This window comes from Arachis duranensis, chromosome 5 (assembly GCF_000817695.3).
Source record: "Arachis duranensis cultivar V14167 chromosome 5, aradu.V14167.gnm2.J7QH, whole genome shotgun sequence".
NCBI classification, from domain to species: domain Eukaryota; kingdom Viridiplantae; phylum Streptophyta; class Magnoliopsida; order Fabales; family Fabaceae; genus Arachis; species Arachis duranensis.
In genome coordinates, this window is record NC_029776.3 from 85,537,639 (window position 1) to 85,553,481 (window position 15,843).

The window sequence follows — 15,843 nt, forward strand, 5'->3', positions numbered from 1 at the left end:
TATCTCAGTTATACTTACTTTCGAAATATGTTATTACATTCTCCTATATATATAAATGCATGTGCCTCTCTCTATAGAACTTTAGAGTACGAAGAAGAGATATTATATTAGTGATTATAATATATAAGAAAAAGAAAAAGGAATATATATATAGTGATGCATGCAATAGCACACTTGCTATCTCATGCATGCACATATTATAATGCCATAATAAACATAGTTAGGTACGTCAAAACCTTTACTTATCACTAATTCAATTACTTTATTACAACTTAAACAACTCATCATCTTCTCCCTCTATTTAAACCCTCCAACACCCCATTAAGATTTCCGTCTCTCTCTTCTCCTCTCTCTCTCTCTCTTTCTCTATTTCTTTCTTCTCTCTCTCTTTCTCTCTCATACATACATAAAAATAATGGACAAAAAACCGTGCAACTCATCTCAAGACCCTGAAGTGAGAAAGGGACCTTGGACAGTGGAAGAAGATTTGATTTTGATCAACTATATTGCAAATCATGGAGAAGGTGTTTGGAACTCCTTAGCCAAAGCCGCTGGTAAATACATAAATATATTTATTTAATTTCATTTTTAAAAATTAAATATAACTTGATGAGTGTTGTTCATCATATCTAGCGCCTTTTTATTATTCTTTTTTTTTTCTCTATAAACCCTAATATATAATATTTATTTTCTTTTAGGTCTTAAACGCACTGGAAAGAGTTGTAGACTCAGGTGGCTAAACTACCTTCGCCCTGATGTTAGAAGAGGAAATATCACACCTGAGGAACAACTTTTGATCATGGAGCTTCATGCAAAATGGGGAAACAGGTGAATAATATAATTATAATAATAATAAATAATAATAGTAATTAAAAAAATAATATTACATAATGCATAATGAATGAGTTGTTGTTGCTATAGATCTTTAAAAAGAAAACATGTTTTTTTTTTGAAGAAATAAATGGTATTATTGAAAATTTTGTTTTGTTAATCAACCTTTTCTCTTTGTGAAATAAAAAAAAATAGAAGAAAATGAAGAAAGAAGTTCTTGGCTCTCATTTAATAGTTTAAAGTACTTGGATTTTGGGAAGCACATGTACGGAAGCAAAAGCAGTGTTTGATGAAGAGTATATTTGAGCTTTGTGGTTGAGATTTCAAAGAATTTGTAGCCATGAAGAAAGATTTTGAACACATGGGGGTTTGATGAACTCATGGCTATAAAAAATTAAGCATGCAATAAAATAATCCGTTTTCTACAAGTTTTGTTTTGTTGGAGCCGCCAAAATGATTGTTTGAGATGATTTCATCCATATACAAATATATAATATACATGGAAGAATTGAATTTGAGGGTTTTTCCATTAAAGGTACATGTTATATGTTTTCCTTTTTGTTCCATTCAATCTATCTAGCTACTCTCTTCCTTTAATTTTCTTTCCATGAGCTATATATACTATATTCAAAATATAATAATGGAGCATATATATATATATATATAAGTAGTAGACCTCCATAAATATGACAAGTGGATGGAGAGGTTTTAGATCTATCAAGAACATGAGGCATCAAATTTTTTTGATGCTTTCTTCTTTTTTTTTTCCTACCTTCAAAATTTTCCATGTGCATGCTTTTGAAAATTTTCATAAATTCATAATGAATGCAAAGTTTTTTTTCTTTTTCATTTTTATTTAATTGCTAAAAAGGAACTATTTTATTGGGACTTAGGAGGAAAATTAATCTAGATTATTTGGTATATATAATATAATTTGTATTATATTAAGACATGACAAGATCTATATGGATATACTCACTACATATGTTTCAAGTGAAGAAAATTTGATAATCCATAATTAAGTGATTTTACAATATAATTACTATTCAAAATTAATCATAGTGTTCATATTTAAATAAAATAAAATACACTTTATATAAGATGAAGAAAGCTACCTAATTATAAGGTAAAGAAGAACATTTGTAAAAATAAAAATTAACAAGGAAAGTGTTGTTTTTTTCTAAAACAAGAAACATAAAAACAAGGAAATATAGCTAGTTTGTGTGCCCCAATAGTACTATTAATTACTATTGCATGTAACTATGAAGCTATTTCTAGTGTCCTATATAGCATATTCATTTTTCTTTTCAATTGGTGATGCCTATTATATATGAAAAGAAAATAGTTTGGATTGAGAGATAATATAACCTTCTATTTTAGGGTATTAAAGTTCATGGAAGTGGGGTATGCTTAAATAGCTCTATCTCTAGTTAGATGAAAGAGAAAAAAATTTCTAGGAGTTTGTATGAAATAATTCCAAATAAATATATATACCATGCATTTTCTTTATTTTAATTTTAACTCTCCCAAACATATATAATGCACACCAATACATTATAGCTAGCTCCAAATTAGTACCTTTCTCTGCCTCAACTTCATTCTTTCCCAAACAAGAAAATCATCACCCTAGTCACTAAAAGCAAAAAGACATAAATGTAAGAGCTAGCTTCATGTACAAAATAATAATAATAATAATAAAGCTTCCATTCAACTAATAATTTCTCAAATATTTCATTTATTTAAATATTTTTTATTTAGGATAGAGTAAAAGTTTGCAATGTAGTTGGTACACGTGGCAAGTAAAAAGTAATAGGGTTTGTACTTTGTAGTAGTAATAATTGGTGTCAAAATAAAAAGGGTTGAAAAATGTAAGATATCAATGATGATGTGTTTATTTAAATGGGAAATATTAAAACTAAAAAAAAAAAGAGTTTTAAGAGGAGGAATATGTATAAATATGGAAAATAGAATGAGAGAAGTTTGAATTAAAATAACCATGCTTTCTACCTGTGACACATTGCAATGAGAAATGGGATATTGTGTGATGTTGAATTGGATCCCCAAGCTTCAAAGCAAAGAGGCATCAATTTTTTTCTTCATCAGCATCTTACAATGCTAGTCTTTTTATACGTGTAGTCTAACATGCATAACTTTTATTCTCAGCCAAGGAACATGATCTCAACGAGACACATGATACCTATAATTAATATTTGTGTTCTTACCCTTTTTTTTCTTATCTATATAAATAAAATAATGTGACACACCCCATTGGCTGCTTTTTATTAATTAAATTAGATGTATATCAAACTTTATCCTTTTCTTTTTCAACGAAAATACACTTATGTTTCAGCTTATATATATTACCATGTAATTGCTAGCTTCACTCATTCATTCACACACACATGTACTCACTTTGTAGCCACACATTTCTTGACCTAATTCTCTCATTTTGTTACCTGTTTTCAACATATCATGTTCAGTAGGTTTAAGAGAAATCTTATTTCAAATTATTATGTCTAGTCATATCATCACTTATTGATAATTATTTAATTGATTGAAAAGACACTTAAAAGAAATTAGTGATAATTCAATTCATATATATTATTAGATTGTAAAAATAAGTCAAAAGAATATATTCATATAAGATAGCCCTAAGTTTAATTATCACACATACATCTTTTTCTCTAATTAATCTAAAAATACAAATAATACTTGATAACTAGAATTAAACTTTTGAGAATTTTCAGAAATCTTAAGACTGAGTTATATATAATAATAACTTATAAATAATTAATTAATTAATTAATCATGTTGACATCATTAACTCATTCCTTCATTCATAAACTTTAGGAGCTTAATTACTCAAGCTACAAGATTTCTTATCATTTCATTTATATATAGTACTGACAATGAGATTAAGAATTTCTGGAGGACAAGGATCCAGAAGCATATCAAGCAAGCTGAGAACTTTCAATCACAACAAAGTAATTCTGATCATGATCATCAGATCAATGATAATAATTACCATCATCATCATCATCATAATAGTTATGCAAGCACTTCTAGCCATGTTTCAAACATGGCTGAGGCAATGGAGATTTCATATTCTTCTCCACCCACATACCAAGGAACTACATTGGAGCCATTCACAACTCATCACAATCATCAACAACAACAACAACAACATCATCATCATCATCATCAATACCCTTCAACAATCCCTACTACTGACCAATCTAGTTGTTGTACCAATGACAACAACAACAACTATTGGAGCATGGAGGATCTCTGGTCCATGCAATTACTCAATGGGGATTAAATGATAATAATAATTATTATTATTATCCATAAATATTATATATATAAAAAATATATGTTATATATATTTTAAGATATATATACATAAGTGCTTATATGTGGCACTAAGCTAGAGTGTATCTGGCTAAATAACATTATCAACTTATTATTTTTAATATTAGGTCTGTTTATATTAAGTAGTAGTTGATGATGATGTTTGGTGTTTTAATTTTATTTGAAGTATCATGGGTTAAGCTTCAAAAAACCTAATTAGTTATGGGTTGTAATATATAGGAGCTTCTATGATATATATATTTGCATGCCCTTATTATAGTAAATGAGAGCTAGTAGCTAGCTAGGTGAATTATGTAAGATATGTTTGAGAACCAGAAACTTTGCTTGATGCATAATATATTTTATTTTTCATTTATTTAGTGTCAGTGGGATTTGTGTGGCTTTATGTCCCTAGTACAATCCAATGATTAATTGTCCTAACATAGTTTAAACACAGAATTAGGTAAATCTTTGTATCTAGGGAATCACAATTGAAACTTCTCTTTTTATCCTTTAAAAACAATTTTAATTAATTAGGATGTCAAGGGAATTCAGAGAATAAATAAAAATAAAGTAAATATGTCTAGGTCAAATATTTGTCAAGAGTCTCAAAGATTGTAATAATAAAAAATATATATACATATAATTTAATTTCTAATGGCTCATAATTATTTGTTTTGAATAACGTTGTTATGTTATTATTTGTACCTAAAATTTAAAACTTTTTAGTTTGGTATAGTGGTTGTATCAAAGTTTTGTCTTTTTCTTTTTCTAGTAACACCCCACTAAAAATGTAGATTATTTAATTATTTTTAAACATCTCAAGTTTTGAAAAATGGAAATTGAAGGTCATGGTTATGGAGTTTTCCATATGATAATTAGGTAAAGGATGTACATGTGTTTGATAAATATGGTATTGTAGAAAATTTGAAACTGAAATAAAATATAAAAATAGAAAGACAACCATGCAAGGATGGGCATCAAGTTGCATTTACATTTTAGAAAAAGGAAGAATAGACCCCATACACTGCCTAACTAAGGCCACAAGGAAATTGACATGTGTCTATGGGAATAGAAATAATCACTAATAAGCTATTTTTGCCATAAATTCACACTTGCTTTTTCTATTAGTACCCACTTTGGTGCATGGCCATGCAACATTTTGGACCCCGACGTAAACCTAATTCTTGTTTATTTGATGATGAGTGCACTTGAAGAACCCCTTCACATGCATCTCTTAAATTCATCACCACCATCTACTATATAGCTACTTCAACCATTATATATAATATATTCTTTCTATTCTATTGCAACACTTCAATTCACATGATCATCACATACCTTGGTCATTAAGCAACTCAATTAAAGATAATTACTAATATAACAATACCTTGGACATTATTGTTACATATTAACTTGTTTGTTAATTAGTACTCTAATATTACTATATATGAGGGTTTTATCACGTGTAAACTTAACAAGTGTTGAAAGGGTATTCATCATTAGCCAAACCCTAAATATTATTATTAGCAACATTTATTTATTTGATTTTTATCATGGGCATATGTATATGACTCATGATGACATGCATATTCTTGGAGAAGGGAGAAAGAATAATGAAGTAAAATTGAAAGGCTTGTCATTTTGTGAGCACAAAGTTAGGCACAAAGTGATGACATTGGAGAGTAGCTAGCATTCATTGATGGGGAATACCAAACTTTCAACTTTAGCATTCACCAAAAAAAAAAAAAATTCAGACAAATGGATGAGAAGGGTGAGTAAGAGGACATTGTCCTCAGTTTCTTGCCATATCTTAGAATGGAAATGAGGACAATTACTTGTGGCATTTCACTGTGTTTCTGTGTGTGTAATGTTACCTGTATTTTAATATATCAAAAGTTATTTTTATTATTTTTAATTAGCTTGGTTACTACAGCATCTATGTATGTATATATATTTGCCGTTTGATTCTATTTCATCACGTTTTTTTGATGTGAAAAAGTTAAAGGCTCGTTTTCCAAATCCAAAGGAAAACTCACATGTGATGGATAAGGATTATTCACGTGGGGGGTCGGCCACTTGTGAAAGAAAAACGTGCGTATTGAGCCACAATCGATTTAAGATGAGACAAAATTAATACTATATATTTATATATGGTAATGGTTACAAGTGACATGGTCATCACATACACATACAATTTTAGGGTTTTACTTTTCGTATTTTCCTTATTCTTTAATATTTGTTTCTTTGCTCATTTTTTAACTCGAATGAATGACCAGTGATGATGAGTACGTAGCACAATTGGTGAGGATTATGTTAACTTAATTAGATCTCCTAAATTTAAATCTTTGGTATATATATAATATTAACACTTGGAAGGAAGAGTTTTATTTATTACTTAAATGATTGATCATTTTCTTTTTGTATATTATTCTAGAAAGTACTTTTTATGTGTATATTATACGTGATTATTCATTATTTCCTTATATATTATTTGAAACTCTTATTTATCCTATATATATATATATACAACTAATTAATTTAGTATACTATGCAAAATCAAAATCTAGGGCTAAAGCTCTTCCTCATTGCTTTATTCAAAATTGCTTGCAACCTATTTTCTATATATTATTATATATTCTTTTCTTATCAATCTTTCACATTTTTTAAAAAAACAGATAGGTTCTCATTCTCTCTCCGCACTTTTTTAAAGTGTGAATATATACCCTTTCTTGAAGGTTAGATGGTTTTGAAAAATAAATATGGATAATATTACAATAACATGAGGAAGTAACTTTTAAGTTTTTTCTATAATTAATCTTAAAAGGGATATTTTAATCTTTTTAACATTAACCAAACTTGTATTTATTTTACACGTTTTAAATTAAATCAACTTTTTTTTATGTCTAATACAATTAAACAAGCTTAATCCTAAAAAGTTATTTTTATCTTTTAATTAAAAAGATATATTATTAAACTCAAACTTTTCATTTCCAATACAAATTAAAAACCTTAATTATAAAAGACTATTTAAATATTTTATAATTAATCTTAAAAAAGTATTTTGGTCTTTTTAAATTACTAAAATGTTATTTTAGTCGTCTTTTTATAATCAAATTTTAATTTTCAATACAATTGAAGAACCTTATTCCTAAAAGGGGTATTTAATCTTTTTAAAATTAATTAAGAAAGGTACATTAGTATTTTTAAAATGAAATTTTTATTTATTCATGATGTAAGTAAGCAAAAATTAATACTAAAAGTGTTTCTAAATTTTTTCTTTAAAGGGGATATTTTACTCTTTTCAAAATTAATATTTGAAAAAGTATTTTAGTCTTGTGATTAACTAAAAGAATATTTCAGTTATTTTAAAATTAAATTTAATAATTTATAATATGATTAAACAAAATTAATCTTAAGAGATTATTTTAGTCTTTTAAAAATTAACTAAAAGAGTATTTTTGTCTTTTTATAAAAAAAAAATTAATAATTCTTTTGTAAAACAATTGAAAATATATTTGTTTTTTTTTTAATTAGTCAAATCGGAACGTATTGTTGTCATTTTATAATTAATAGAAAGACCATTTTAATATAAATTATTATATAAACTTTTAAAAATTAAATAATTAAAAAATAAATATTATCGCAGATAATACGATCCATGCGTTTACATATTTTCGTCAGTATGTATTAATTAACCACCGTGTTGAAGCAAGTACCTAATTATTATTACTAGATTTAAAGAGGTATATATATATATATGGTATTTTTACCCCTACAGTAAGTTATATATATTTTTTTGGGATTTATGTAAAAAATTATTTTATTAAATTTAACTTGCAACAATATTTATTTTGTTGAATTTAATTTAGTATCAAAATAAAAATAAATAAATTAAATTAATAAATAGTAATAAATAGTAATATATAATGTATTTTCTAAAACTAATTTATTAGTTAATTATAAAACTAAATCTCAATTTTTTAAACATGAATAAAATTATTAGTATTTTTTGTTTTCAAAAATTAGTTAAGATAAGAAAAAATAATCTTGCTTAAATAACAATTTCTAAACATGAATAAAATTACTAGTATTTTTTATTTTAACTCTTAAATAATCTTGTTTGTAACAACAGTTTTGGTTAAAAGAGTTGTTATTATTCCATAATTGTAACAAATAAAATTTTTAATTAAGTGAGAATTAATCAATAGTTAAAACTTAAAAATTGTAATGGACAGTAGAATAATTATTTAAAAATATAAAAATTAATTTTAATGTATTAAAATATATAATTTTTTATATAATCATTTAATTATATTTATTTTTTTAAATAACTTTTTATGTGATGAATATAAAAAGTATTTATTTTTGTTATGTCACCATATATATAATTATTGAATGATGCATATATTAAAATTAAGTTAAAAAACATATAAAGATTATTTAATTATTTATAAAAAAAGAAAAAAATTATTGTAAATTAAGTTTCTACTATTTTATATCAACATAAATTTTATTTATAGGTTTAGTTTTTTTTAGTACCTATATATAATTTTAGTTTTAAATTATAAATAAATATTCGTGCATTAATAGGTGTTAACTTATCTATCAATTTACTTATTCATTTATTTAATGTGTATAAAAATAATAAAATAAAATTAGTTAGAATGACAGGTTATTTATAATTTAATTAAGAAATTTTAAGTTTAAATTTTGTAAATAATAAAAACAGATTTTTTAAATTATATAATGAACAGTTTTTAAAAAAGAGTAAAAACCCTTTCCGGTCTTTAACCATTTATTCGATGGACATTTCGCCTTCTAACAATTATAAAAATACAAATCAGTTTTCATCTACTTTTGTATTTGTTCAATTCAGCCTCTGAGACCAATTGATAGCAGGTCAACACTGACGTGTTAGGTAACTGTGTCTAAATGGCTTTATCTCCTTTGTAATAGGGACAAATCGCTCCCTAAACTTTTCAACCATCTCCCTCTTCCGCTTCATCCGCTCCATCTCTGCCACTGCCTCCTCCCTCTCCCTCAAAATTCTTTCTCCCTCCTCTTCTTCCTTTTCTCCAAAATCCTAACCCCCTAACACCTCCAATCTGCCTCACCTCCTCTTTAGAATCATCATCAAAATCATCATTACCGCAATTATCATAAAAATCACCGTATTCATTTCTCTTCATTCTCACCCTAATCATTATCATCATCAATAATATTATCATTAGAATCCAAAAATTCAAAAACAAAAAACATAATCACACTAAAAAAATATTCTAGTTATTTGGAAAAAAAATTCATTTGTTTTTCGAAAAAAATTATCAAAAATATAAAGACTAAAAAAAAGTAAAGTTTAAATGTTAAAATAAATGAAACTTATGATGTTGTGGTGGTGATAATAGTGGTAAATGATGAAGAGAAATGAAAAAGTAAAAAAAATTTTCATCAATCATCATGCATAAATGGCGATGACGATATTATTAATGACGATGATGATTTTGTGACTTTGATGGGGTGGCGAAGAGAGAGAATTGGAGGGAGAGGGAGGAGTGTGAGTGCGGCGGGGTGGGGGGTGGTGGTGGAGAAGAGGAAGAAAGAATTTCAGGGTGTGGGGTGGTGGTGGAGAAGAGGAAGAAAGAATTTCAGAGGAGGGAGATGGTTGAAGAGTTTAGGGGGCGATTTGTCTCTATTACAAAGGAGATGTTACCTGACACGTCAGCGTTAACCTGTTATTAACCGGTTCTAGAAGTTGAATTGAACAAATATAAAAATAGATGGAGACCGATTTGTGTTTTTATAATTGTTAGGGAGACAAATGTCCATCGAGTAAATGGTTAAGGACCGGAAAAGACTTTTACTCTTAAAAAAAAGTTGTGCACCGTCTCTTTTCAGTTTCCACATTCTCATTATATATAACTAGTGGCTCAACAGGCATTGCCATGCCTGTTCAGCCGCTTTTCTATTGAGTTAAAAAAATATTTTGAGTAAAGTATCATTTTTATCCCCAACGTTTGGGGTAAGTTTTAAAATTTATTGCTAACGTTTCAATTGTCCTATTTAAGTTCCTAATGTTTCAAAATTGACTTAATTTTGTCCTGCTGTTAGGAATCCGTTAAGAGAAGTAACGGCGGGACAAAATTGAGACGATTTTAAAACGTTAGAAACTTAAATAGGACGAAAATGTTGAGGACAAAAACGATACATAAAAATAAATTTTAATTTATTTTTATCTTTCAATAATATCAATTTTTTACTGTACATAATATTCAATTATATTTTAATTACATCTAAGTAAATTACACTTAATCATATTACTTTCATTTTAAATAAATTTATTTTTTTATAATTTTACTCTTAAAGATTTTTAATTATCATGAAATGTTTGTAGAATGAGTAATATATAAACTTGTAAAAAAGAAAAAAAATATATATATACAATAAAATATAAGTTATACTTTTTGTCTCTAATGTATCAAAATTCTTTAAAACTATAAAAAAAATAAATTTATTTAAAATGAAAGTAATGTAATTAAATATAATTTACTTAGATGTAATTAAAAAATAATTGAATACTATGTACAGTAAAAAAATTGATATTATTGAAAGATAAAATTAAATTAAAATTTATTTTTATGTATCGTTTTTGTCCCAAACGTTTTTGTCCTATTTAAACCCTTAACGTTTCAAAATCGTCTCAATTGTGTCCCGCCGTCAATTCTGTTAACAGATCCCTAATGGCAGGACAAAATTGAGTCAATTTTAAAACGTTAGGGACTTAAATAGGACGATTGAAACGTTAAGGACAAATTTGAGACTTTATTATGTATAACAAAGTTAAGATAAAAATTTATTAACATTATTTACAGTTTTTTATATATTAAATTTATTTATTTTTCAATCCAATTTAATTTAAAATAAATTTAAAAATTTATATTCATATTTAAAATATTTTTTTAATACATAATTCTAATAAATAAATAAATATTTTTTTAATCTTATATTGAATATCTTTAATTGTCTTTAATTTTATTATTGTTTTAAAATTATTAATTTTTATTTTGATTATATCATCTTATCATATTATATACTATTATTTTTTTACATGTATAACTATTATTGTCTTACCGTCGTTATGATGTTGCCTTGTTTTATTCTCATTTTTTATTTTCTTCTTCTATTAACTCCGACCGCAATCAATTACCACCATATCATATTACTATTATCGCAGCTCTCATTTTTGTTGATCACTGTGATCTATACATATTCATTGTGTTAACTTTTGAGTTGTTAAAAATTTGTTAAAAGAATTATTTTTATTGTTTGATTTAGATATCTAGATCTATAACTATTATAATGATACTTATTTTTCATACTTACTTGTTAAGTCATATTTTATTATTTAAAAAAATTAAGATATCAAGCATTTTAAATTTTGTATAGAATAATTAGATAAAAAATAAAAAAATTTATTAGTTATTTAATTTCTTTAATATATAGAATAATTGAATGTAAATTAATTTATATATAATACTAAAATCATTATGTTGTTATTATGTGTAACAATGAAGATAAAAATTTATAAATATTTGTAAATTTATTTATTTCTCAATTATATTTAATTTGAAGCAGATATGAAAATTTATATTTAAATCACTTTTTATCGCATAATTTTATTAGCTAAAAAAATTTTACTTCTTATAATTTTATATTCAACATTTAAAATTATCTTTATTCTTATTATTACCACTCTTATATTAACTTGTTCTCTCTTCTTTCCTCCGTATTTATTATCTTTCTATCTTTTTTTCAATCACAATTAGTTACTAACATATATTAGTTCATAATTATTACATCAGAAATGAATACTATTTTAAAAATAAAAGTTCAAAAAAAAATTTCGTAACTCTTATGTGAATCATTTACACTTCTATAAATATAACGAACGAATAAATTTAACTTTTTTTATTATAAGTTTTTTATTTTATTATCTAATACGGTAATACCTTCAAAGTCATATATTTTTATTTATGATAAAAGTTAAAAATTAAAATTAAATGCCATTAGTACTTTTTGGTTTAATAAAATAAAAATAAAGTATAAAAATAAGGATAAAAATTAAAAAAAATAGATGGTTCTAGAAAAGGATAATGTTAAATTTTATGTTATGAGAACAATGATTTATTTTATTATATTTATTTTATACCAAATGACCAAAAAGTTAAATTTTATGTCCATTTTTTATTATTTATGTTACTTATCTATAGTTGTTTAAATTATACTCTATAGCCTTTGAGTCATGTTTTCTTCCAACAAAAAAAATAGTTGTAAAGTCATTTTCATTTTTTTTATAAGAATATATCTATTATATCATGATTTTAATAATTAATGTAAAATTTAAAAAATTAAATAAATATATTTTTATTTTGATTACATTTAAGAGTGAATTATATATATTTTTATAGTCAAGAAATAGACTTAATAACCTGTTCTATAATTTAATCATCAAATTTATAAAAAAGATCTCATCTTTTTATTTATCCTAAAAGTTAAACATTAAAACTAATGTTAATGTTTTTTTATTAACAGAATTAAAATAAAATATAAAAATAAAAATACAAAATTTTGAATGTCAAAATATAAAATGGTTATAAGATAAAAAAATTTACTTAAATATAATTTTTATAAGGTACTCTATGAATGAACTCAAATGAATGAATATTATATGTAAAATGAATTCTGATACATTGGGACAAAAATTATGCTGTGTAAATTTTTTCAAAAAAATATTATCTGTTAAACTATTTTACTTTTATTCTTTTAAAAGCATATCCATAATAAAAAAATTCGCATGAATAATTTACCTCCAATAGAAAACTCTTAATAAAGTTGCTGTGGAAAAATGTATGCAAATTTTTTTTATTCAACGTAACTGACGAATGTATGGGAGAAATTTTTTTAATAATAAACTCCTCTTGTGTAATATTAGAACTTAAATTTAGATACCAATTGACAATATATACTGTATAGGTATCTAGAATATATTAGAAGAGTATGATAAAAAAAAAATTATTCTGTATAAATTTATTTTGTAAAAAATTATTCCTATTAAACTGTTTTATTTTTAAAAAAAAACATATTCAAATAATAAAAATCTGCAACAATAATTTACATTCAATACAAAAATCTTAATGAGATTATTGTGAAAAAATGGATAGAATTTTTTTTAACGTAACTAATGAAAGAATTTTTTAATAATAAACCTTTCTTTAGGAGTAATATTAGAACTTAAATTTAGACACCAATTATCTTTATATAAGGTTTTATGTTATATTTAAGTAAAATGAAAAGGATGTAAGAGAAGATGAATAAGAAAAGAAAAATAATTTTTTAATTATGCAATAACAATAACCTGATATGATAGATAATAAGAGAGGAAAGAAATAATTGTAGAAGTTTTGTGATTGTGTGAATTAATTAAGATAAGAGAGAACGTAAATGTATATGATAAAAGAGTAGATAAAGTAATGTAAGTTTTTTAATATGGAATAACTAAAATACAGTTAGATAGATTATTAGGAAGAAGAAAATTGAAAAAGAATTTTAGACACCAAACCTATGTATTGGTATTATATATTGTTATAGACTTATAGATATAAATAATAATGTTTATCAAATTTTATTTTAGTACATTTTTGTCTATACTACTAAAATTTTTTGGATCCATTACTATAATATATATTTCGATTTTAACGTAAAAATTATATATATATATATAGTGCTAAATAGTAGGACGGCACGGACGGCTGTTTTTATTCTGCCGCAATAAGTGCTTTATTATAAAGTTTGTACAAACGTGCCACTTAAGTGACTTAACAATGTTTAGATAGTATAGTGATGGATCGATATACCCTTAAACAGTTAAACGTACATATTTAATTTGCTCATCCAGTTAAATTTCAGTTGATGATGATAAAGGTGCATGGATGATAAAAGAAATTATATATTATTTTAGAGAATAAACCCGATTATTACATTTAAAAATGATTAATCGATCTGATCGACATATATATATAATGAGAAATAAGTTGATAACCTTGAGGGAAAAGAAAAACTAAATAATAATCATCACTTTAAATAAATTTTATATCATTGTTAGTAAAAGTTTTAAGGGTATGGTGAACATTAAAGATACAATTCCGCTGTATATACACCCTTTATATATAATAAATATTATTTTGACATTAGTATTTTTTAACAATTAAATACGCATTCTATTTTTTTCTTAATTAAAGAAATAATTTAAGATATATATACATTCTTTTGTAATAAATACCATTTTAATATCAGTATTTTCTTAATAATAATTACGATGAACACTACTCACTAATGATATGATGTGGCTGTGGTGCAAGAGTCAAAGAATAACATATATTTTTACTTTTTAATTTATCGTACGTACGTAGCTCATGAGATATACTAAGTTTAACTTCTTACTTTCTTTTAACCTATATATATTACTCTCGTGATCTAAATATGAGATTTTGATGATCTTTATGAATATATTAGGTCATTTTTATTTTTTAAATTAATTTTTATAATTGAGTTAGATCTAATTATTAATTTCTTATATGAGATTGAAGCCATGTTAAAATTGTTAGTTGTTAGATTACTTTATATATATATACCACTTGACAAATCTAAAGTATCAAAGATCGGCTGAAAATTTTGAATATAGAAGTTTTTTTTTGTGTTATTCGTAAAAATAGGGATGAAAAATATTGAATAAAAAATGATGGGGTTTACTTTTTGTAGATGGCAAAAAATAGTTTTTCGCATTGAGTGAAAAGAGTGATTTTTTTTTTTAAATGTGAAAAGGTATTTCAGTGTGAACGAAAATTGGATTTTTTTTTATTTTAAAATTCAATCCCGTTGTAAATGATTTTTTTTCTTATTAGATTAGACCAAACTATATTATGAATGATGCTTAGCTGATCATAGCTCATATATATGAAAGAGGATTAAACAACACAACCTCATCAAATCTTTCAACAATTATGGTATGAAGTCCTTGCTTACCCGTGAAATTTTTTTTTTTTATAATGATAGATATATGCTATTATCAGTATCAAAGTATGAGCAAGTAGCATTTTAAAATTTGTTATACTAGGTAAAGAATTTATAGGGTACCTCCTAGATTACTGTATCACCAAGTAACTTAGAATAATTTTTTGAAAATAACTCTCATTTCTTTTTAAAAATTTTAAATTAGATCTACTTAACTTTTTTTTTGTCATCATGAATTAGAATACTATATATTCTCATCAAACAAATCACACATATATATTATATTTCACTTTGATTCACCTTAGTATATAAAAAAATGCACACACACGTATATATTATCTTTCACCTTGATAGAAAAAGAAATTTTATGCTAAAAATTTATACAAATCTAAAAAAATAATATATTAGAGATATAATTATTCATATGTCTCTCCCTATATATGAATTTAAGTTATTTTAAAAAAAAAATAATATCATAATATAGTATCAGAATTATTTCTATATCTAAAATTTAATTCTGATTGAACTTTTTTTGTTGTAAACTTACTCTTTTGCCTTTTTAAAAGGAAAAATGATCTTCATATATTACCA

General features: G+C 24.5%; 1 protein-coding gene across 1 annotated transcript; it reads left to right on the plus strand.

Moving 5' to 3' along the window:
• The first annotated feature begins 415 nt into the window (after positions 1-415).
• Positions 416-4,150, plus strand: LOC107490035 (MYB-like transcription factor EOBII). Its single transcript, XM_016110801.3, has 3 exons — positions 416-554; positions 699-828; positions 3,706-4,150. Exons 1-3 carry the CDS (start codon positions 416-418, stop codon positions 4,148-4,150), a joined length of 714 nt encoding a protein of 237 aa, XP_015966287.1.
• The last annotated feature ends 11,693 nt before the right edge of the window (positions 4,151-15,843 follow it).